Source organism: Pundamilia nyererei, unplaced genomic scaffold (genome assembly GCF_000239375.1).
Source record: "Pundamilia nyererei isolate P.nyererei 1_Seehausen unplaced genomic scaffold, PunNye1.0 scaffold00275, whole genome shotgun sequence".
Classification (NCBI taxonomy): Eukaryota; Metazoa; Chordata; class Actinopteri; order Cichliformes; family Cichlidae; genus Pundamilia; species Pundamilia nyererei.
This window is the reverse complement of record NW_005187676.1, coordinates 374,136-397,235: the sequence shown is the minus strand read 5'-3', so window position 1 is coordinate 397,235 and position 23,100 is coordinate 374,136. Positions and strand designations below refer to the sequence as shown.

At 41.8% G+C, this 23,100-nt stretch overlaps 1 protein-coding gene across 2 annotated transcripts in view; it reads left to right on the top strand.

The window, feature by feature from the left end:
- The window catches only part of svep1 (sushi, von Willebrand factor type A, EGF and pentraxin domain containing 1), a 111,070-nt gene that overhangs the window by 31,472 nt on the left and 56,498 nt on the right, over nucleotides 1-23,100 (top strand). For both annotated transcript variants that reach the window (XM_005750471.1, XM_005750470.1), the window contains exons 2-3: nucleotides 10,478-10,733; nucleotides 12,122-12,298. In XM_005750471.1, the coding sequence (XP_005750528.1) occupies nucleotides 10,478-10,733; nucleotides 12,122-12,298 (433 nt within the window). The remainder of the gene's footprint in view (nucleotides 1-10,477; nucleotides 10,734-12,121; nucleotides 12,299-23,100) is intronic.

Sequence of the window (23,100 nt, the reverse complement as noted above, 5' to 3'; positions counted from 1 at the left end):
CTCACATACACTCACATCGCTGCTTTGTGTGCAGCAGCTGTTTTAATTTTCAGTCCAGATTATGTGTTTAACCTCTGCATATTTTTCTAACATAAAAACATAATCTTTCTTTGTAAAACCAGACCCCTCAGTTACCAGTAGACTTATCTACAATCAGATACTTCCAGCAACATCTCTTTAATGTGAATATGCTTATTGCTAAATTGCGAACCCCTGGAGTAATTTAGCAACTTTGTCTGACTGCAAAGCCTGATGGCTGATATCTCGGTAAGTGAAGCCAGAAAGGAGAAAGTACTTTGGCTATACTGAACTCGCTTCATAGTACAGGGCCCAAAAGCGTACATATCAATTAAATCCTAAAAATGTCCACACAAAAAAACCCCAAACAACAAACTCTGAACAAAAAAGAGAAATTGTGAATGACCTAAAATATAATGTCCAAGTCTCACTCAGATCATTACTGCCCCTGTTTATTTTTCCCAGTGAAGTAAAACAGCTCTTTCCCTTTATTTACCGGTGTCAGAGGAACAGAAATTTCAAAATAAACTGTTTTTTGTACCAGTGTATGAAATAATGACATTTTAATTTGAATATCACAATTAGTAAGGTCAACTTCTCAATCTTTCAAATATTTTTTCGTCTCATTTCAGCTTTAATGTAATATTTTAAGATCTTATCTTAGGTTTCAAAAGAAAACTTGTTTGGCTAATAAATGAGCCTGTACAATATCTGAAATCTGTATCAGGGATCAAGTGCAAGTATCGAGGCGCGAGAGTCCTCCACAGGTTTTTCCATTTGTTTATGTTTCTGACCTAGTTAATTCACTCATATAGATCGAATATAGCTAATATTTTATGTAAATCTTAGACATCCCCTACAATCTCATCTGCATATCAAGCAACCTCACCTGACCTTCATATCCCACACAATACTTCATGATTAAGTCAAAAAATGTGATCACATTTTGCCTCATAGTCATCGCCATCAATGCCTCCCTGAGCTGCTGAAGGTTCCTTCCTGTTAAAAGGGTGTTTTTCTTTCCCAATGTCACCAAGTGCATGCTCAAAAGTAGTCGTTTGAATTTAGTGTCTTCATCTTAAAATATAAAGCACCTTGAGACGACTATTGCTTTGTTGGTGCTTTTTTTCCAGTGTAACATAGTGTCGTAATGTATTTAAAAAAGACTTTGTGGAAATACATCAGCACTTTTTCTCCCAGTTGCTCAGAGCAGCCTGTCACTGTGTGCGTGTGTGTTTGTTCTCAAATGAGAACATGGGATGAGTAATTTAGAGAGAAGATGCAATTTCTATGCTGCATTGGACAAAAACAATTTAATTTCAGTTTAACTTTCAGAAAAGATCACTCATCAATCATTATGCCTTAAGTGGAGGTTCTCAAAACCACAAAGAGTGTTTTTGACGTTACATGAGGATTGCATAGATGATTGTTAACCTGTCTGGGGTGTAGTTGGCAAAAAAATTTAGGACTAGAAAACTATTCATAGAAGAGGAGAGCCATTACAGGAAATTGCTCCCAATTTGGCAACCAGTGACATACTTACCAGTACCTAATAATTTAAAAGTCTTCACCAAAGTCTGCCTATGTGAGAGGATTTTTAAACAAACTCAGTTTGACTAAGAAGTACAGCGCCATCCGAAGTGTTGGCCAAGAGAGAGTGTGGACAGTTAGTTAATTGCCAGACACAGTAGGCTGGACAGCTGTGTGTGTTAGCTTGATGGCTTCTGTCACAACACCATTCATCAAACTCAACAACTCAACCAGGAACAACAAGAGAGAGAGAGGGAGAGACACAGAGAGAAGGAGAGAAGCTATTTCAACAATGTGATGTCAAGGCGAAAGGCTATCTTGGCTGGCAAATGAGAAGCTTTTTCAATTATCTGACAACTAGCCTCAGTGTTGCTCTTTCAGAAAAGGCTCAGCGAGGCAGTGATTGTGATCCAATCACATACCCCAGAGAAACAGTTTGCTCCTCATAATAGTCTTTGTGTTGTCAAAATAAATCATTAATCTTGTTATTTGGACTTTTGGAGATTTCTTGTAACCTCTCTTGGGAGAAATGGGTAGCAAAAGAATAAATCAGTGAAGACAAATTATCCTGTCTAGTTTAACAATAACAGGAAAACTACCAGAAATGCAGAAGATAAAATATGTGTTAGAAATAGTTTGGATCTGGAAAAGGATGGGACATCCTGCACATGCTTCACTATTACAACTAATTTTCTGATCATCATAACAAAAGAAAGAAAATAGAATATTACTGCTTCAAGCTGGTGTTAGGAAGCATTTGTATTCAGTTCCTGTGCTGTTTTACAGGTGACATACGAACACAGACTGTGCAGTGTTGTTTATTTCTGCTGTCATTTCTACAGTGTGATAGGATTCCTTCATTGTATGGCTTTCAATTTGTTTACTTTTGTATACTTTACATACCTCTAAATTTGTCTTGAACAACCCCTCATTTTCTTGTATTTTGCTTCCAAGGAGCCACACTTTCTTCTAAATTTGAAAAGTTGTTTTGAACAATAGGTTTTTTTAAGGTTTTTTGAAAGCCTTTCAAAGTTTTTCTTTGGACATTGGCTGCTTTTTCACAAGCAGAGCCCTATTAAGTTATAGTAAAAAGGGAACTGTTGAAGAAAGCGGAGCATATAGCAGCATAAGGGATGACTCAGTGTTACCTGTTACCAGGTCTTCCTATGAGCTCTTTCTAAAACTGAAAATTTTAAGCCTTACAAACTTGAATTTTAAAAGTAGAGTCAAAGCTCCCAAAGATCCAGCTCCCAAACTAGGAGCGAGGCGAAGCTCCTAGTTTGGCAGCTCCTAGTTTGGCAGCTCAAGGCTCTGCCTCCCATTCTACTTTTAAATAGACAAAACATTAAAAAATAGTACAAAAATAAATAGCTATGTTAACATTAAACTGTGAATATATCAGTGCAGACTATCTCACAAAGCAGAACATACATTTTTGATCTGCATATCACAGGAAACATTTTTCACATTTTATCTAGAAAGTTCTGATAGCCTGTCGTCACAATTCAGTGAAGAGCATGAACCCTTTAAAAACCTTCTACTTGAACTACTTTAACCCAAAGTACAGCTTTTTTTTAAACAGCACTTCAGAGGAAAGATATTTTTGGAAGCTTTTAGCTTTCCTTCACTCCACAGCCACAAGTTTCTAATGCTCCACAGAGCATTAGAAACTTGATTTAGCACGTGATAATAACCTCACACTGGCAACAAAATGAAATTAGATTTATGAGGCAGATTGCTCTGAGGCAACTTTCAGGTCTCTGCAAGTCATTTAACAGACAAGTTGAAAGGTAGAAAATCCATCTAAAAACTTTATTTAAGAACTTTTAGAAATGTTGAGTGTAAATATACTTGATTTGCAATTCATGCTGTGGGCCAAATATCCTTTTCTATGGGCATGAGCAGCTGGTTGGCGCGTGTGGAAACCAATCTGATGAAAATGAGTTCTGTGGAATAAAGTCACTGAAACAGAGATGATGGGGCATGAAACAATGTGTGAGAGGCTTAGAAAAATGACTTCAAATCTGTTGGAGCTACAGGAGATCCAAAAAAGTGGAGTACGTGTGCTCTCAAGTCAAAACATTTCAGGAGTCATTTGCCTCAAAAATGAGACCCAACCACAGGTAGGAGTTAAGACATTTACTTTAAGTAAATCTGCTATGGTTTTGTATTTCTGTGAAGCTTTTTTGCTAACAGAAACAACACTGCTAAAGAATCAGTGATTCAACCAAGAAAAAAAATCAAATAAGTAAGTGAGTAAGTGACCTAGTTTTTCTGAAATATCCAAAGTATGTGTCCCTGAAATGTTGCTCAATAACACCAACATTGAGTCTGGTGTCTGTGATTGTCCCTAAATGTGTGCATGTTGTCCTGTTGGGCTCCTACAGAAATGTTGTTGTTATTCTTACCACCAAAGCCAAGAGCAGATAGCCTGTCAAAACAAGCCCTCCAACTTCCGACCGACGGGGAGACAGCTTTCCGAACGGATGCAGTTGGGTTGCTTGTTTTTGTCCTCTGTGGAATGCCTGCAAATAAAGTTTTTGTTTCTGGAACGTGGATCTCAGAGAAGTAAAAAACTGTGGCGGATTATAACAACAGCTTTTCACTATTCAACTTGATCAGCCGGTATATTTGAGTGAGCACATACTCAAGTGCACATTTCCAAGTGGTGCCCGCTGCTGCCAATGCAGAAAGAATCATTAACCAGCTTTACTCAGAACCAGGTGGGTTCAGGCTCTGATCAAAGTTATGGGATGGGGCTGATGGGATGACAGCAGCATGGTGGTGGTACAGAGGTCCTCATTTGAATTCAGGATAGCTGCCATGCATTTATAAAGCTTTGATTAACAGCTGTGGTACCTTGGCACTGTCGTTAGCCCCTCAAGGTGTGGAAATGTTTTGTAGTCACTTCTGCCAAATGCAATGAGGTGCCTGCTTTTGAAGTTCTAATCATACAAGCATCTGCTCAGGTTTTATTTCCTCTGCAGGTTTCCATCTTTGAAAATGAGTGTGTTTAATGTGTAATAAGTATCTTATTACCCCTCTGCTTTATCAATCATACCATATATCCATCCAATCATTTATCTATCCATTGTCTGCTGCTTATCCCACCTCCTCCAGCTCTTCTCGGGACGGCATTGAGATGGTACCAAGGCATAATCTCTCCAGCACACCTTGGGTTTGCTGCAGGTCCTACACCTGGTAGGAAATGCATGAAACGCCTCATCTAGCACACACCCAGGAGGCTTCCTGGTCAGATGCCTGAAGCACCTTGGTTGCCTTCAGTATGGAGGAGTAGCAGCTCTGTGAGTCCCTCCTGACTAATGTCTGGCCATCTTATCCAATCTCAAAGGGAGAAGCACCCTACAAGATAAACATCATTCTGCTTTCAGTAGAACTTTTAGGTAGCCAGTAAGACCACAGATCGAGCAAGAAAGTTTAAAGAAGATTGGACCTTCACAAACTGATTCTGATGAAATCAGACATTCAATCCCCAAATGCAACAGTCTGTAACTGAAGACTGCCTACTGATGTACCTTTACTATGTCTTACTCATCATTTTTTCTTTTAATTGGTTGATTCTAATTAAATATGACTATCCAAATGCGGGAAAAAATGCAGAGAAAATGGAGGGGAAGGTGTAAAAGATCTTACAAGAAACTGGACACAGATACATGACCCCTGATAAATTCTGCAGTATCCTCGACGCGTGCAGCAGAGCAACGAATACAGTTTCTAGAAAACAGGTCCTGCTGGATGGTATTTCTGCATGTACAGTGTGTCTAAGAGACAATACATTTTTCCTGTACATAAAAATTTTTTTAAAAAAAATCATCAACTCCACATATGGGCTGCTCATCTCACTCTTCCTTCTTGCCAGAGTTTGAGGCGTTGCTGGAGAGGAGATGGATTCATGGCTCTTACAACTAATCCCTCGAGGCCTGCTGGTCCCTTCACTATCACAGATGCTTTGACAGATAACACTGGCCCCAAACCAGATACTGAAGTGTATCTGGTTTGGGTGTATCAGCTGTCCCACTGCTGCCTGCTTATTATCTCCTCTCTGGAGCTACGCCGGCCACCATTGAAGGCTCTGCCAGAGTGTAATTGAATAAATGCACAGGGTGTACAACACAGAGAAACCTCTAGCTGACATATAGCTGTCCGGAGTTCCTCCGAACAGCCCATGAAGCATGAGACGATTGCTCCAGTAAATTATGTGATACTATAAATCCCCATCCAGTGCGTTTGACTGTGCTTATTTACGATGTGCCGTCATGGTGTCGGGTCAGAGTTGCAGCCCCGGGTGGTTTGCCCCTTTTTTTTCCGGGTTATTCATTTTTAGTTTCAGGGTTTTCTTGAATTAAATTCCCTTTTTTATTAGAGCTGGTGGAATTTTTTTTAATATTTAGATTCAGCACAGTTAAGAGTGTAAGCACAATGATGTCATCTCGTTGTTTTATGTAGGTTATTACATGGATTAAGAAAGAACAACATTTTAAAAACTTTAAGCACGACTTGGATTTGCCCGGACTTTTACAGCTTGCTGGCTAAGTCTCAAACACATGTTACTCTTTGAAGCTTAAATTCTACTTTTTTCATCTTTCTTTCTCTCCCCCCTCGGTTATTAGAGAATGACTGCTTTATTATTATATTTTTTTCCCGTGCTCTATCAGGGGAAATTAATTTTTCTGAGCAAAAACAGCTGCAGTCTATATCTATTATGACTATATTATCAAGCAGAACTGCATTTTATACCTGTGCACACAAAAACCTGCTTTATTTAGCAGCTGTTGATTAGTAGCACATGCATTTGTTCCTATTCATGAAATACCATTGTGCATCATTACCTGCTGCCCTCTCTGCTTTATGCCTCGAATGATAAGATGCATGCTGAGAGTAACTATAAAGGGCAGTGCCTTCCCACACTCGGGCTCCTGCGGTCGCCTTTATGTTAATACCCTGACCTAAACTATGTGGAGGGTATTATTAGTGGGTATGCATGCATATGTTCCATTTGGTGGCATCTCCACAGTCACTAACACCAGCCACTGACTCAAAGCGAAAGCAGAAACCCCACTGTAGTTTTAGCAGACAGCTAATAAAAGACATTAAAAAAGAAATACAGCTAACAGTGCTCACTAATCCACACCAGCTTCTTCATTTGTTTTGACATGAAGAGTCTTGAAATGTTAACATTTTGATTCACACAACACCCTGCTAACACCTGGTAGGAGCCAAGGGGGTGACGGGCTTGCCAGTGTGCACTGACAGCTGGGAGTGGGCGTAGCCGGCCTCTCCGGACTGAGAACCAGAGCAAGCAGCTGGATCTTTGAGAATCAGAGAACGTAACCTCTCTCTCTCTCTCTCTCATCTATTCTCTCTCCATCTTCCTTTTCTTCCCCTTCAGCTCCACGGGCTCTGTAATTACTCTGGTCCTGCCAGAGCTGCTTGAAGTTGAGCCAATTAGACAATAAAGAGCAGAGCTTACTCTCCTGCTCCTCGGCGGTCACACCCTTGCGTGTCTCGTCTCTCTTCACCTCTCGTATTTTACAATCTGTCATGTTTAGATATCATGTGCTGTTTGGATTCGGGATACAGAAGAATATCCTCTTAACACGCTTTTCTTTGTTTCCTTTCCATCTTCGTCTTCGTTAAAAAATTCTTTATGATATGCCCTTTTTGCCTTTGCATAAGTGCGTAAGTGTGTAAGTGGATATCTGTCCTTCTGACTTCATCTTGGCTCATTGTGCTTCTTTTATTCGTTGGTTCTTCTCTACCTTGTTGTTCCGACTGCTTTTTCTTTTTATCCAACCTCCACTTACAACATAACAAGACACTTTGAGCTTGGCCTCCACAGCAAAGTGTTGGATTTTTGTTCTGTGCTCTCGAGAAAATAAAGATATGTTTCTCTAACTTTAATGTCCTGTCTAATTGCATGTGCTGGATTGTAAACGGTGGCTAAAGTTAGTTTGTAAACTGGAGCTGGTGTCTGGGGCGGACACAGCAACTCGGTCTGTGTTGCCCACTGTTCCCTGGCGGTTTTAGACCACTGGCAAGCAGCTGCATAGTCTGTAGGAGAAATAATTACAATTGTAGACTTTCTCCTTTTTTTTTTTGGTCCCTTCTCCCCATCCTGCTCTCATTGCCTGTCCTGCTGATGTAGGGTTTTTAGGAACCTTGGTATTGAGGGCTGTTGTTAGTGGTCTTGTGTGACGTTCTTCGTTATTCAATTTAGTCATGTGACAAGAGCTGCAGCTATATTGGTCGCATGCTGGCATGCACAGCAATGAGTGGGACGTGTGTATTTGAATGGTGAACATGTACAGTAACCGCATGACTCTATTAAGTCCGGCTCAAGTTTGTCTCACTTGTCAACTTAAACTTCTCGGACTATAAGTGTGACATCTTGGGAAATTTACTTTCTTGGAGAGAGTTAGATGAGAACTCTGATACTGCTCTCACGTCTTCTGGTAGGCTAGTTTACCATTAAGACAAGATCTCAATGGTGACTACTCTGTTGGCTCTATCTAGAGGCAAAAAAGTATCTTATTACCACCTCTAGCGTTCATTTACATTGATAAAAGCAGTGTCATATGGGAGCTATGTTTCAGACTATTGCTACAGCTATTGCTACTACAGCTCTCTAATTCCAAAAAGTTGATTCTGTTCATCTGGACGTAGTGCTTTTAGTGGAAGAAACGTTCCGTCACTCATCCAAGTGACTTCTCCAGTCTCAGCTGACAGCTCTGACATTTTTGAGGGTCTACAGCATAATGCCAAAACACCTCTGACTGCCCAAGTTCAAACCGAGCATCATAATGTGTCTGGAGAATGGAAAATATCCAGTGAGAAGCAGTTCCCTGGGAGAAAATGCCTTGTTGATGTCAGATATTAGAGGAGAATGGCTAGACTTGTCAAGAAGCGCTGTGTGGCAGGCAGGAGTTGGACCCAAAATGCAGGCTCTCAGACACAAGGTTTAAACTAAAAAAACTCAGCTTTATTTGCTAGCAGGGGAAAAGCATACAAAACAAAACTACACTGGGAAATCTAAGCTCATAAGCAAACACAGGGAGAGAGTAACACACAGCAATGAGAGACAATGAGAAACACAGGGCTTAGATACACTGGGGAATAACGAGGGAATGAGACACAGAAGGAGAGCACAGCTGGGGGAAATCAGAACTGACGAGACAAGGAAGCAAGGCAGGATACACTCACATGAGACACAGACCTTCAAAGTAAAACAGGAAGTATAACACTGAGATGCGGACTAGACACGGTGGAGACAGAGACACTAAGAAACACAGAGACATAAACCATAAGGCATAGAACTGAAAGAACCAAGAGGCTAGAGATGATAAATAATACACAGAGGGAAATACTAGGCACAGAATACAAGAGACTAGACTTAAGGGAGTAACTAAAGACCAACAATGAGAATATAATTTACAATACAAAGTGACAAAAAGCACAGGAAACTCAAAACACTTCAGTCAAAAACCCAGGACCCTGACAAGACTGCTTCGAGCTGATAGAAAGGCAAAGGTAACTTAAATAACTATTTGTTAGAGCCAAGTTATGCATAATCTCTGAACACACAACATGTCAAACCTTAAAGCCCACCCCAGTGCCACTCCTGTCAGGTTGGAACAGAAAACAGAAAACGACTTGCAAAGGTTCATTAAAACTGGACAGAAAAACACCGAACGGGCTTCTTGAACATGGCAGTGAGTTCACTGTCGTCCAGTTACCAGATCTCAGTTCAACAGAGCATCTTTGGGCTTTGGTGGAAGGGGAGATTTGCATCATGGATGTTCAGCAGACAAATCTGCAGCAACTGTGTGATTAGCATAACATTAGCACAGTGAAGCTGAAGGATGAACGCTAACTTTTTTCCACTCGATAAAAGTTAACGTGAGGGTTTCTGGTGGATAGGGACAAATGCAATTGCATAGCAGGATGCTATACACGGACCAAACTTCAGTCAGGAGAACAACTGAGATAATCCATCCATAATACGAGGTTAGTCATTCATATACTGCAACAACATGGGAATAGAGCAGCTGCGAGAGAATTCGGCATTAATGAATCAATGGTAGGGAAGTAGAGGAAGCGCAGTTTTTGGCTTTCCTCATATTCCAAAAGTGCTTCGTCTCTTTACTATTACTGTCGCCCGGCATAATTTGCAGATGATGTTGTTTGCAGCCGCTGCAGTGGTTTTGACCAAAACAGGCACAGCTTGATGATGACACCATCAACATGCGCTATCGCGGTAGAGCGGTATAGTAAAAATCTCTACCGTTGGCCATATACCGTTTATACCGCCCACCCCTATGTGTGATGCTGTTAAAATGGACCAAAATCTCTGAATGGACCAAAATCTTGCAGCAGTCTCGAGGCAAATAAAAAAGGGGGTCCAACCCCATACTAGTAAGGTGTACCTAATAAAGTATCTGTGCATGTCTGCTTGGACATCGGAGCTCTGTAGGTGATCTATGTTGATTTGCAACGCCATCGTTGTGGTCTTGTGGCTTCCGGCTTGTTGATGTGTGATCAGTTTGGGATTGTGGTAATTAGCAGGGCGGATCAACACAATAAACTTTTTATTATGTTCCTTGAATCATTTGTAAACAATTTGCAGGATGCGTTGTCCATCTGGGAGGGCCCGCTGTCAGTGAATGACACTGACGTGGCTGTTTGTGTCAAATTAACATCCACATGAATGCCAGGACCAAATGCGTCCCAGTGGAGCACTAGATTTTACTGGCTTGTCAGTTAATGTTTTAGCTGATCAGTGTAACGCCCTTATGTGTGCACTTTTGTTCTTTTGGACTTTTACTGAGCAGCTTTACTGATTCTTTAAAAAGAATATTGAGCCAAGTTCAACTTTATTTATTCATGTGATCTATGTCTTTTTCTCCAACAGCAAATCCTTCGTCACTCCCGCAGTAATGCCACCAAGGTGATTTTCCTCATCACTGACGGCTACTCTAACGGTGGAGACCCTCGGCCTGTGGCGGCGGCTCTGAGAGAACGCGGCGTTGAGATCTTCACTTTGGGCATCTGGCAGGGTAACATCAGGGAGCTACACGACATGGCCTCTCAGCCCAAAGACCAGCACTGCTACCTGGTGCACAACTTCGCCGAGTTTGAGGCCCTGGCTCGTCGAGCTCTGCACGAAGGTAAGGAGTGACAGAGAAAGGTTCCAGATTTCCAGTGATTATTAAAAGAAACATCTGCGATCTCATGTCAAAGCTTTAGTTAAACATGTGTCAAATCTCCCCTCTTTCCCACTTAACCCGTTTGGTTTTCCAGGGGTGAGTTACATCATGCTTGATGTTATTCTTAATAATAAAAGTTCAGGCTACGCCAGCTTCTTTGAAGCCTGAGCGCATCCAATGTCACCATTTGACCCGTAGCAATATTTCTGTACTAGTGCTTTCACCCCGTTAAGTTTCTGTGCTTCTTTCAAAGTAAGTGGATAATATTTTACATTAAATCTGACAACATGCATTTCACACGATAACTTCTGTTTTGTGCTGCCAGCAGCCATTAGCCCTCACTTCTAAGCAGATTAGACGCAGCAACGCTCTTTTTCCCACACTTGAAGGGAAATTCCCCACTGTTCAGTGAAAATAGGGATCCAGTCACGGTTTTAAAACTTAAAATCTCACCATAAAATATCACAGACGAGTGCAGAGCGAGCTGTAAATCACGCACATGCTTACGCGGGCTCTGAGCGACCACGTCCGCATACACAGTGGCTGAAATTCCAGATGAGGCTGCAGTAGTAGAAGCGCTGGTGAGACGGGATAAGGCTACGAGAATGAAAGCCAACCCACACCGTACTATCAGCTCAGCCTCCGGTCTGTCTCTCACCCTCTGTCTTGAAGTCTGGCCCCTCTGCCAACAGCAGTCTCAAAGCACAAAGACAGGTTTCACATGGCCCTGTGGCTCTGTCAGCCATCCAGCAGTTGCAATAAAAACAAAACAAATAAGGCGGCAGGTTAATTTCTAGAAGTAAAATTAAATTTGACATTTAGCCTTGGTCACACCATCAAAGACAGTTTTCCCCCCTTGGCTCAGGCAGTAATGCCACAGCTCCCATTTCATTTTGGGCTTTCCTTTGCGAGCTCTTGTGGAGTTTATGCAAGAAAGATGATTTGGCAGGCTTTAAAAGTCGGTTGTACCTTTGTGGTTCACAAGTGGTGCCTGTTTTGATTCATTCTGTCTGCATTTCTGTGGTTAAGATGTCTGTTTGTCTCTGTCTGACAGATGTGTTGTAGCGCACACAAGAACAAAAAAATAAAGCAAAGCTTTGTTTCATCTTGCAGTTGTTGAAGACCGTGTTTTTCTTTACGACTTCATACAAAAATAAAGTTGCTGAAGGTTAAATGGTGCCAGAAGACTCCCCATTTTTCACATATTTTGGTCGTCTGCACCAATCGCTTCGTCAGACTTCCTTAATGATGGTGTTTTACCCAGCATTTAACTCGACACTTGAAAATGTCTTATTCTCAGGCGGTGTAATTGAAACCTGTGCTTCTCTGCGCTTGCTTGCTTCCCTCAGACCTCCCTACGGGCAGCTACATCCAGGAGGATCTGTCACGCTGCGCTTCTTTGTGTGAAGCGGGCAAGGATTGTTGCGACCTGATGGCCAGCTGCAAGTGCGGCACACACACCGGGCAGTACGACTGCATATGTGAGAAGGGATACTACGGCAAGGGTCTGCAGCACGAGTGCACAGGTAGGGCAGATTATATCTGTTTAATATTGGCTGTGATGATCTATGAATTTTCTGTAAGGCCCGAGTCACTAATGCTGACTGATCCTTCTTAAAAATGTCACATGTAGCAGATGTGAGATAAACTGCTTGTGACCTACGCAGCTGGGTTTTTACGCAGAGCAATTTGTGCACAGATTATGTTGTTCACATTGTGAAAGAACACCTCATGTGTTATGTTAACACCTAAGATCAAAGTTCAAAGCTTTTCGCTAGTAAAACAAATCCTGCCTGCTTTCGAAATTGACACGTGGAGCTCCTTTTTGGTTTCTTACCCCCACCACATTACGATCGCAGCCTCAGGTTGCTCCTGAGCTCACCGGGGGTGGATGTTAAATAAGCAGCCTGTCTACTTAACGCAGTGTAAGCTTTCCGCAAGACAGATCGCTATCACCAAACCTAGTTTATGTGATATAGCGGTGGAGAACTGTTAGTGATGTTTCTGTGTTCTCAGGACCCCAATTATCCTTCACTCACCTTTGACTCCTACACTCCCAGAAGGGGAGTCCTGCTCCCACCTTCACTTTCCACCTTTAATCACACCTCGTCCAAGGTTTTCTTTACTCTCTACATGCACCAGATACGCTGCTGTCTTTTTAAAATGAACTGCCTTTTTTCTGTGACTCTTAGTGCTCCAACTTGCACGTATGTTTTGTGATTGTCCATTTGAGGACAAAAAAGAATCTGTGTCATCCGTTGCCAGAGTGCTCTGCCTTTTACCCTCAAGTTTCTTACTACTAGTTAGTAGAAAGTCGGGCCTCTGGGATCTATTATTTGTCTTTTTAGATGACAGCATCGGTGAAAGTTGCTCAATGTGTTTGTGTGATGCAGACATAAACATGTCCAGGCATATATTAATGAGGTGCACATACATTGATTTATCTCTTGGGCTGTGATCCATAAAATCCATAAGCTACATGTTTCATTAAAAGCTGTAATAATGTAAAAACTGTTTGTGTCGAAGACCAGCTGCAGACGGGTTAAAGTGCACAGCTGAAGTGGTGATGTTGGAGAGCTTTCTCTTTTTGTCTTTTGTTCTTCTGAACACAAACATTTACCTTTCCTATCACCTTTCCTGGAATTTCTTAGAGTCGAATTTCCAATCTCTGAGTATGTTTTTTTTGACGTAATATGATTTAATCCACCCCATGTTGTGTTAATCTCCAAAGAACAGAAAACAAAGGAAGCATGTTTAATATTCCTCTTTTGGGTTTTCACTCTATAGTCAAAGAATCCTAAACATGGGAGTAAAGATGGTTGTAGTGTGAAAAGAAATGTCTTAAAGCATTATTTTGGACAAATGGAACTAATTTTTTTCTGCAGATTCTGGAGATTGTTAATATTAAAGTTAACTTAAAATGTCTAAATAAAGATGGACAAAGAGTGGAAAGACTCGTGTTTGGAAGGACTGTTTGAGGACAATCTGGGACTCAATCAACTTTTCTGCTGACTTAACTTCTGGGGAAAGGGCAGATTTTTTTAGGCTTCCAGTAAACGCAACAGATATCCAGTTAGCTGATATCATTAGTCCAGTTCAAAACTTCACGTTTGTTGCTCTGGTCATTGTTTACATTCTCTTTTTTCTCTTTTTTTTCCCACATGGACTTTTTGCTCAACCGTGATTGGTAAACAGAAGTTGGATTATAGGTCAAAACCACAAAGTCTTGCTTACAGATTCTGCGTATTGTGTGTAGATCTTTGTTAAGATAAGAGACTCTTACGATCAGAAACATTTGAAATCATCTCTCGGATTAGATTATGAAATTCAAGATATCAGAGAGATTCATGTCTAACAGTTCCCAGACATAAATAATAAATACATCCTTGCTGAACAGAAATGTTGAGGCAGCAGTTCTGCATGTGTTAAATCAGCTTGGAACAAGCCCGACTGCAGAATTGATAAAAAAAACTTTGTGGCAGTTCATTAATTTTCGGCCTAACGCGCTGCAGACAATCATGTTAAAACACTGGCCAGCGGCTTGTGTAATGACACATTAATTTGTCTTCCATATGTCCGTCTCTGCTCTGTTAAATCTCCAGTTACACTGTGTAGTGTTACATGCTGTCATTGCATGAGGTTAGGGGTTGATACATAATTATTATTTTTTGTTACCAAACGTGCAATCATCAGATTCACAGGGGGCCTGTCGGACTGTAATTGTTGGAGAGCGGCTAGAAGACGCAGTGGTTTTGTTAAAGCTCTGTCACTGAGGCAGCTCACCCCGCTTGCGAGGAAGACAGGTGGGAGGGATTGAGAAGAAAATCGACCCTGAGTGCACTGCCTAGAGGTAACAATAACAGAAATCTGGATAACAATCACCTCTAATAATGGGAAACGACGGGCGGTAATCCCCCGTCGCGCTCGCCCTCTGGGTCTCTTCACCCACATGTTTTCAATCCAGCGTTTGATAACACGCGGGGAAGGAGGAATGAGAGAAATTTCAGTAACAGAGAAGTTTAAATAATTCAGAACGTCAGAAAGAGAACGTGAGAGCAGGGAGTAAGTAGGAATTCCAAAGTAAAGGGCATCGGGGTCATCGTGCCAAAACACACGCCTCCCTAATTCTCATCAGATGTTGTCGAGACTAGAGCCCCCCCACTCTGCTTATTAATGCTTTTTAATGCTTTAATTAATAGCAGGGAGCCGACTTTAGAGTTGGCTCAGCCGGCGCGAGGAAGGAAGGACACAGCGAGGCGCTGAAACCACAACTCGGGACCGCTTCCTCCGTCTGTCTCCGACCCGCTTGTGTAATGCGCTCTCATGGAGGAGGAGGCGTGAGTTAATGTGTCGTGGACGCTTGATTGTCTGTGAGCTGACGTGTACCCGCAGAAGCATGTGTCACTGCACGCCGAGGCACATTAGCGGCGTGAGCTTCGGTTTTTGTTAACTGGTGCGAAAGAGGCTCGTATGTTTTTGAACCCTGCATTTATTGGAGGTTTTATATTTTCTAATTTCTTCCAAGGCTTCTTTGGTGTAGCGGCGGCTCCAGCACCAATTAAGTTTGCAGTATGTAACATGTGAGGAAACTTGACAAGCTCCTGCTGTTCTTAGAAAAATCCAGCATTTTTTTTCTTTAATACTCTGTTGCTTTAACCTTAATGGTTTTGGCTGAACTGTTGGTGTTGTGTGAATTGTGGGTACATTGTGTGCGTCAGCCGTGCCAGGTCTCTTGAGTGGCAGTGTATACACTGCAGCACCGCTGCTGGAGCTGGATGCCAGGCTTGGGTTTGTTGTCTGCATCACGAGTTTGCAAACATTTTTATGCTTTTTCAGACTCTGTTTTCTCACATTAACATTAACAGTCTTTGACACATCTGAAAAGAATATGGCCGTGCTCGGTCCTGTCAGTGGGTTGTTATTATCATTGGCTGACGGGCTCTATTGGAAACGCTATCCAAATCCCTCCAGCGCACAGCAGTGTTGTTTATGAAGCTGTCGACAGCCAAGTGAAACAGCCTCTTCCACAAAACATGACTGGAATCTCATCAGATAGAAACAGATGATGGAGTCAGTTCCTGCATAGTTTGGTTTATTCCGACAGGCCAAATAGGACATTGTTGTCTCTCTGCTCAAATACCAATCCAAACGCTTCAGGGACAGTATCACCGAGGATCACCAGAGGAATGGGGAAGCGGATAAATGTAGTAAGGGGCTGAGACGAGTCCAGAGGGGGTAACATGTTTTCCTCCTGTCACACATTCTGGCTTATCAGACTCTTCTGTAGCCTGAGAGAATGACAGGAGCTCTGGACTGTGTTAATGTGGTGTCAGCACAGGCCTTTGTTCTGCTCTGGACAGCTCTGCCAGAGACGAGTCGAGAAGAGGGAGAATGAGTGAGAGCAGAAGACACTATGGAAGCCAAAAGTAAACAAAAAAACCTTGTAAAACAAAAATAAAAAAGTTAAAACAGCAAGAAATTAACAGATAATGGCATGCTGCTCTGCCATTGATTTATACTGGAAAATCCTCATTTCTGTGTTGTCCAAATCAAATATAATTACACTTTTGCCTGATAGCTCTTCATACTCTTTAATACGCTTTAATCCTGTGTGATATATTTTATCGGTTTTCTTTCAGTCCATGTCTGCACTGGCAATCCATTCTCATCTATCAGATGCCACTGACGTCAACGATATGCGTAAATGTGTCCTTTGGCGTCAACGTCTTAACACACGAGCCGCAGCAGTAGTACACGCAGAAAGAAAACAGTACAGACCAACAAAGTATGTGTCATGTCCTGTCTGAGAGTCTGGCATTTTGCAGTCTCTTTAGCTCTGTTATTACTCCCTGATTTCTTTCCTGTTCGCTACCTTATTTCTTTCCCCTTTAATTCCGTGGTTAGAGTTTGGCATTAAAGCAGCTTAGTTGGGAAAAGGAGATGGATTTACTTATAATATAAACCCTCACGACATGAGCTTTACATGCTGAAAAATTACCGTTACCTAATTGCATATAAATGTAACACCGGGGGGTCCTTCCCAAGTCTGTATGTGACAAGTTGGTAGTGAAAAAACATTCAAACTGCTGCCATAACCTAATGTTGCACAGCACAGATACATGTTACCTGTAACAGCAGAACTAGGCAGTGGTCTGGAAATCCTGGAAGCATCTGCAAACCTACGTGGAAGTACAGTTTTTACAGTATTTGGTTTGACCACCTGTATTCTTCAGGACAGTCTGAACTTTCTTGGCAGCTTTCTTGTCGTTTCTTTAAGTAGTCTTCAGGAATAGTTCTCCAGGACATTCAAAGCTCTTCTTTGGATGTTTCTGCCTTTAGTTGATCCCACATTGCTTCAATAATGTTGTGGTCCGGGCTCTGGGGAGGCCACTCCATGACTAATAGTGCTTCACCGTGTGTTTTTCTATCAAGGTATGCTTTTACTGCATGTGTTTTGGATCATTATCATACTTACAAATTAAACTGCTGCTATTCAGATTCTTCTTACATGGTATTACATTGTGGATCAAAATCTAATGTTCATAATTCCACGAGTTTTGAGAAGATCTCCAACACCACTGACTGAATTCCAAACCATGACAGAGCCTCCACTGTGTCTTACAGATGGCTTCAGATGCTCGCTGTTATACCTCTTGATGATTTGAACCACAAATATCAAATTTGGATTTATCACTCTATCAGACCGGCAGCCACTGATTTCAGTTGCAGTGGCCGCAGGTCCAGTTCTTCCTCAGTCTTTTCTCCCTGTTTCCCTTCCTTAAAAATGGCCACTGAGACCATTTCAGATCAGGCTTCAGTGAGCAGTAGATGTACTGTATGTAGGACCAGATGTATGTCAGGTAAAGTCAACGAATTGCCGCCGCAGTGCTATTTATTCAAACTTCACAGCAGGAAACACATAAAAACTGATTTCACATATGAATTTCTTTGGCTGGTGGACTGCTCAGAATATTTCAGAATATATTTTATTTCATTTTTTATATACCTAAGCTTTGCTTTGTAACCTTTTTGTACTTGCAGCCAAAGCTACCTGACAGAAAAAATCTTGAAGCCTAATAAAAAGCAGAAATACGATTTATGTCAGTCAAGCGATTCTAAAGGTCAAGAGTGAACTTCCAGGGGATAAACTTTTGTTTGTTTTTCTTTTTTTTTATTGGCAACAACAACAGTGCAACAATCAAGACCAGAAGTCTCTTACATTTTTCTCTGAGTGGATTTGAGTTGCGCTGAAATATGCACAATATTTACTTATTGATGGATGTTTGCGATTTTGGAAATGAGGAAATATTTTTAGATGGCTTACCCTTTTTAAGGCCGTTATCTGACTGTAAGCTGTTGACTGGAATGCATTGAGTGCAGCAAAACAACTCTTCTGAGCTGATACCACAAGAGTTGCACAATGTTTACAGAATAAAGTTCACAAAAGCCTCTTGATCCCAAAGGGAGACGCGTGGCAGCAGTGAGCTTCTGCTTGACCCTAAACATCCATTTCTTTGTGGATGTCCTGTCTGTTGTCCGAGACGAGCAGCGTTTGCCGCGTCTGCTCGGTAAATATTTGTGTAGACATAAATCTTGAGGTAGACATAAATCCAACAGAGGAATTAAAATGACAGCAGAGGTGGGATTTGCTAAATGCTAAGGAGGAATAAGAAAAGTGTTGAAATGGCGGAAATCTCTTGGCGTTACTGGGATGTTGCAATCATTTTTTCTCTCTTTTGGCCTCCACCTCTGAGCTGAGGTCTCCAGTTTTTATGATGAATAGTCAAAATAGTAAGAACTGAACTCTGAGGAATGCGGCTGAGCTTGACACAACACTGTCTTGGTTCCCGACGCTGTGCAGCTCATCTCACTTTGCACTGTCACACTAACACAAGTATATACTACGCTGGGATCCACTCACGAGCACGGCGACGTGCTTTTGGTGCGTTTACGCACATCAAAATATGTGAAGGATCTAAAACAACCCAGGCAAGCTTGGTGCAGAGTTTATATCTGTTGAGGCAGCACACACACACACACACACACACACACACACACACACACACACACACACGTTGTCATATTACAAAAAGAGGAATTTCATATTTTCACTCTCAAGAAAAATTTGTGAATAATAACCAGAACCTCTAGCAGGATTCCCAGGATTTCTCTTCTGATTAATCATAAAATGTGGTCTGATCTTCTTCCAAGTCACACTTAATTTCAGACAAACACAATCTGGTTAAACTAATGAAACAAAAACAGCTTATAAGTATAAGCTGCCACTCAAGAAACCTGGCACGGCTGACGCACACGATGTACCCACAATTCACACAACACCAACAGTTGAGCCAAAACCATAAAGGTTAAAGCAACAGAGTATTAAAAAAAAATGTAGAAAAAGTAAATGAACCTCTGTGCTGAGAACCCCTCCTTATAAATAACGTTGCTTGCAAAGCTTTCTATTCTCAAGAAAAACGATTTCCTGTGAACCACTGTTGATCAAAACAACTTTCACAGGACCTTAGAAGATCGAATCTAAGAAAAACAGTGAAAAAGTGACTTGGATGAGTGATGAAATGTTTCACCCACTAAAAATGCAACATCCAGATGAACTGATGACCTTAGAAGATGCACAAAGCTGCACTGGCTGCAAAAGCATTTGGCTCCTGGGCATCTTTCAGAATCACACCAAGAGAACTTAGTGCAGTACTGAGAGAGATAAATGACCTTGAGGTTCACAGAGAAGCACCTGCTGAAATCCCTACAGTTTGCTAAAATCGATGTTTTTGTGTTATTAAAGTGGAAAAACACTAAACATGAATGGAAACCTCAGAAGAAACCACTACTTTCCAAATATTGCACCACATTTCCACTTTCCAAAATACCTCCTAGATGTTTGAGACAAAAGTTTAGCTTTTTTTTTTTTTTGCCAAAAATAGAAAATGCTATGTTTGGAGAAAACACAATTGCACAGCTACACTGAAACCTCACTGCCATATCTTAATCTAAGTTAACCTAAGCGTCATGGTTTGAGGTTGCTGTGTTTGCTTCGGGGGCCTGTACGCCCTCCAGTCGTTGAGGGAGCAATGAATTCAAAATGGCATCAAGAACATTTACAGGGCAGCAGTCCGTGACCCAAAGCTGAGGAGAGTTTGAATGATGCCACAGCAGAATTGTTGTTTTTGTTGTTTGCCAAGTCAGATTCCTGACCTTGACTCAGTTGAGCTGCTGTGGTTTGACCTGAAGAGATCTGTTCACTCGAGACATCCCAGAAGAATGAAAATGAAACCGTTTTATTGGAGAAATGGAGAAAAACGCCTTCTAATTGTTGCGCAAGTCTTATAAGCAACTTTAGGAATCGTCTTAGGGAGACGGTACAAGCGCCTAACTTATAACATTTTTCCAGCCTGCTCTGAGTGATTGCTCTGGGAATTCAGTAACTGTGTGTTATCAGTTTAGTCAAACTGTGTTTTTGTCAAACTGGATTTTGTGGCTGATCAATACAGAAGTCTTGGTAATTTCAAAGCTTTCACACACCAGTTTTGTTCCAGTAACTGACACTGGTCCTCTGTTTGCTGAATTGTTTGCACTTTAAATGTTTTTAAAAGTAAATTTCTACCAGAGGAGCAAATTTCGGTGAACTCCTCCAACATGTTGCATAAGCTTTCTTATAAAGACTCTCTGTTTCCTCTTGCTGTATAACTCCTAATCCCCACAGCATCAATAACCACAGCAGACTGTCTGCTTCTGTTCAGTTTGTCTGCATCTGTCCAAGTCCTTCTTTCTTAATGTTTTGTGGTGAAAGTGGAGTTGCTCAACATGAATCCTGGCTCCGTTTGGTGTAGTTATGGTGGTGGTGTGGAGTGGGGTGAGGGGGTTGGTGGCAGATGCCTCAGATTTCCTGAGAACGAGAAAGGAAGGAAGGTTTTGGGGGGATTCGAGTCCCCCGCTCCCCTTTAATTGCTTCAACTGAATGAAAGTTTAGGTTTGTGTTTTTCTTTGGTGAGCAGAGAGTGGAAAGTGAGGGAGGGCACTTCGTTACCCCAGAGCTGTGCGTCTGCTGCGGTGGGTGGACGGAGAGCTTTCAGGAACTGAGGAAGGACCCGACTGGCTCTGTGCCATTACTCTGTGGGTGAGGTTGGGGGTCTGCGGTGCAGTAATGCAAAGAAACAAGTTTTATCCCAGACTCATTCATGACAGCAGTAAATGTGATGTTGACTAATGGCTATTTTGGGTTTTCTTTTTTTATTTACAGCTTGTATTGTTTTTATTAGCCTTGTTAGCAGCTCTGTGGCAGAGATGGTCTACTCTCTAGAGATCTACTTCAAATCGCTCACTTTTCTTCAAGTTACCACCCAGTTAGTTTTCATTTATGCTGTGAATGTCTACTGAATGAATAGGCTCCAAATTTGCACTTTATGAACTCTAAAGAGGCACTGTGCAATACTTACTTACTTGGTATCGAGCCAATACCAAGAAAATACAGGGCCAGCGCTGGCATCGATACTGCCGTTACTTGGATCGATCTGCCGAGCACTACTGTAACGACTTTGGTGCACGTCTTCCTCTCTACCTTATTAGGAAGTACAATCACTCCGTTGACACGCTGGGTTTTTAAAACCAAACAAAAAGGCCTTTTACAAATGTTTTCACTCATTAAAGATTGTTTACTTAAGTCCTAAATCACCGTGTAGTGCTGACATCTATATTACAGCAGTCGCTCCACCCTCTCCCCCCCCTCCTGTCTGCATTAAATGACACATAGGTTTGTAAAAAGCCTAAATTGATGACTGCTGCTACTGTGTTTTTTAGGTCAGGGATGTTGTAAAGTAGACACGGCCGGTGTTGTAAACCGAGGCCATTCTGAGCGTGTGTGAAGAGGGAAAAAAAGAGACAAAGATGAAGGAGCGAGGACGCAGAGAGGCTATAAAGTAGTGCTAATGGGATCCTCCTCTGCAGGAAAGCATGGAAAACAAGGAGCCGTGAAACAGCCAGTGGTTCGAAGCAGAATCTCACTGTGTTATTAACACTTGTCCCCAACCATCCATCCATCCATCCTTCCTTCTAACCGTCTCTCCATCAGGTTCTGTTTTGTTTTTTCCCATACTCACCTAGATTCCCTTCTTATGTTGCCCTCTCTGTGCCTCTCTGCAGTTACTTTCATGTGCCACCACTTGAAATAGTGAGCTACTGAGTGGTGTTAAGCAGACCATGAAAAACTTCTGTTAAATTGTAAGTAAGTAAGTCATTTGGTACAACAGCAAAGTCAGAAATCATATATATCAAAAACTGTATTCATAACAATAATAGCCAGTAACGAATCATATATTAACTCTTACTATAGTTGTCTTGAAGGTTTTATTTTTTATTATCTTGACTTTTTGCTCTTTAACTAGTTTCTTTTTACTTCCACCTCTCCCTCACTCATAGCTTAAACGGAAAATAGCCCCACTGAGGATCATGCACCTCTCAGACTGGACTGAATGTCTCTTTTAGCATCTTAAAGCTTTTCTCCAGTGGCTTTTAAAGTTTTTTGCCCTTCTTCAAATCCAGCGTGTTTGTCCCTTTCTGTGACCCTCATCTGTCTCTGGATTTTCTCCAGTGCTCTTTCAGCTCCCACCTATTTCCTCACACTTACTAACGCCTTCACTGGGTGTATGCATGTATGTTTGTGTGCAATCTGTTGACTGAAGTCTCTCCAGTTGGAGGGAGGTGATGAAGAGGGATGCACGATGTGCCAAGCATTGCAGGCTGAGGATGGAGGCAGTCAGCTGCTGCGAGATTTGTAGAAGAGTTTAGATTTTCTTCATGTACATAAACTACCTTATGTCAGTAAAACCCCTCGATTCAGGTCCACAATTACACTGTTTTGTTAAAGATATATTTTTGACAACAGAGTAGATGGGAAAGCAGGGGGAAGAGTGGTAGAAACAAAACACAACTACATCAGTCCATCGTAGTGAAGAGAGAGCTGAGTGTAAAAGCAAAGCTGTCGATTTACTAGTCGATCTACATCCCTACATTCAACTGTGGTCACGAGCTCTGGGTAGTGACTGAAAGAAAGAGATTGCAGATGCAGCGCTGGAAATGAGCTTTCTTTGCAGGATGGCTGGGCTTAGAGATTGGATGAAATTTCAGTCATCAGAGAGGGGCTCAGAGCTACTCTTCCACATCGAAAGGAGAAAGTTGAAGTGGTTCAGATATCTGACAAGGATGCCTCCTAGGTGAGGTTTTTTGAACAAGTCCTACAGGCAGGAGGCCCTGGGCCAGTCTCAGGTGGGTGGATGGATGGATGGATGGATGGATGGATGGATGGATGGATGGA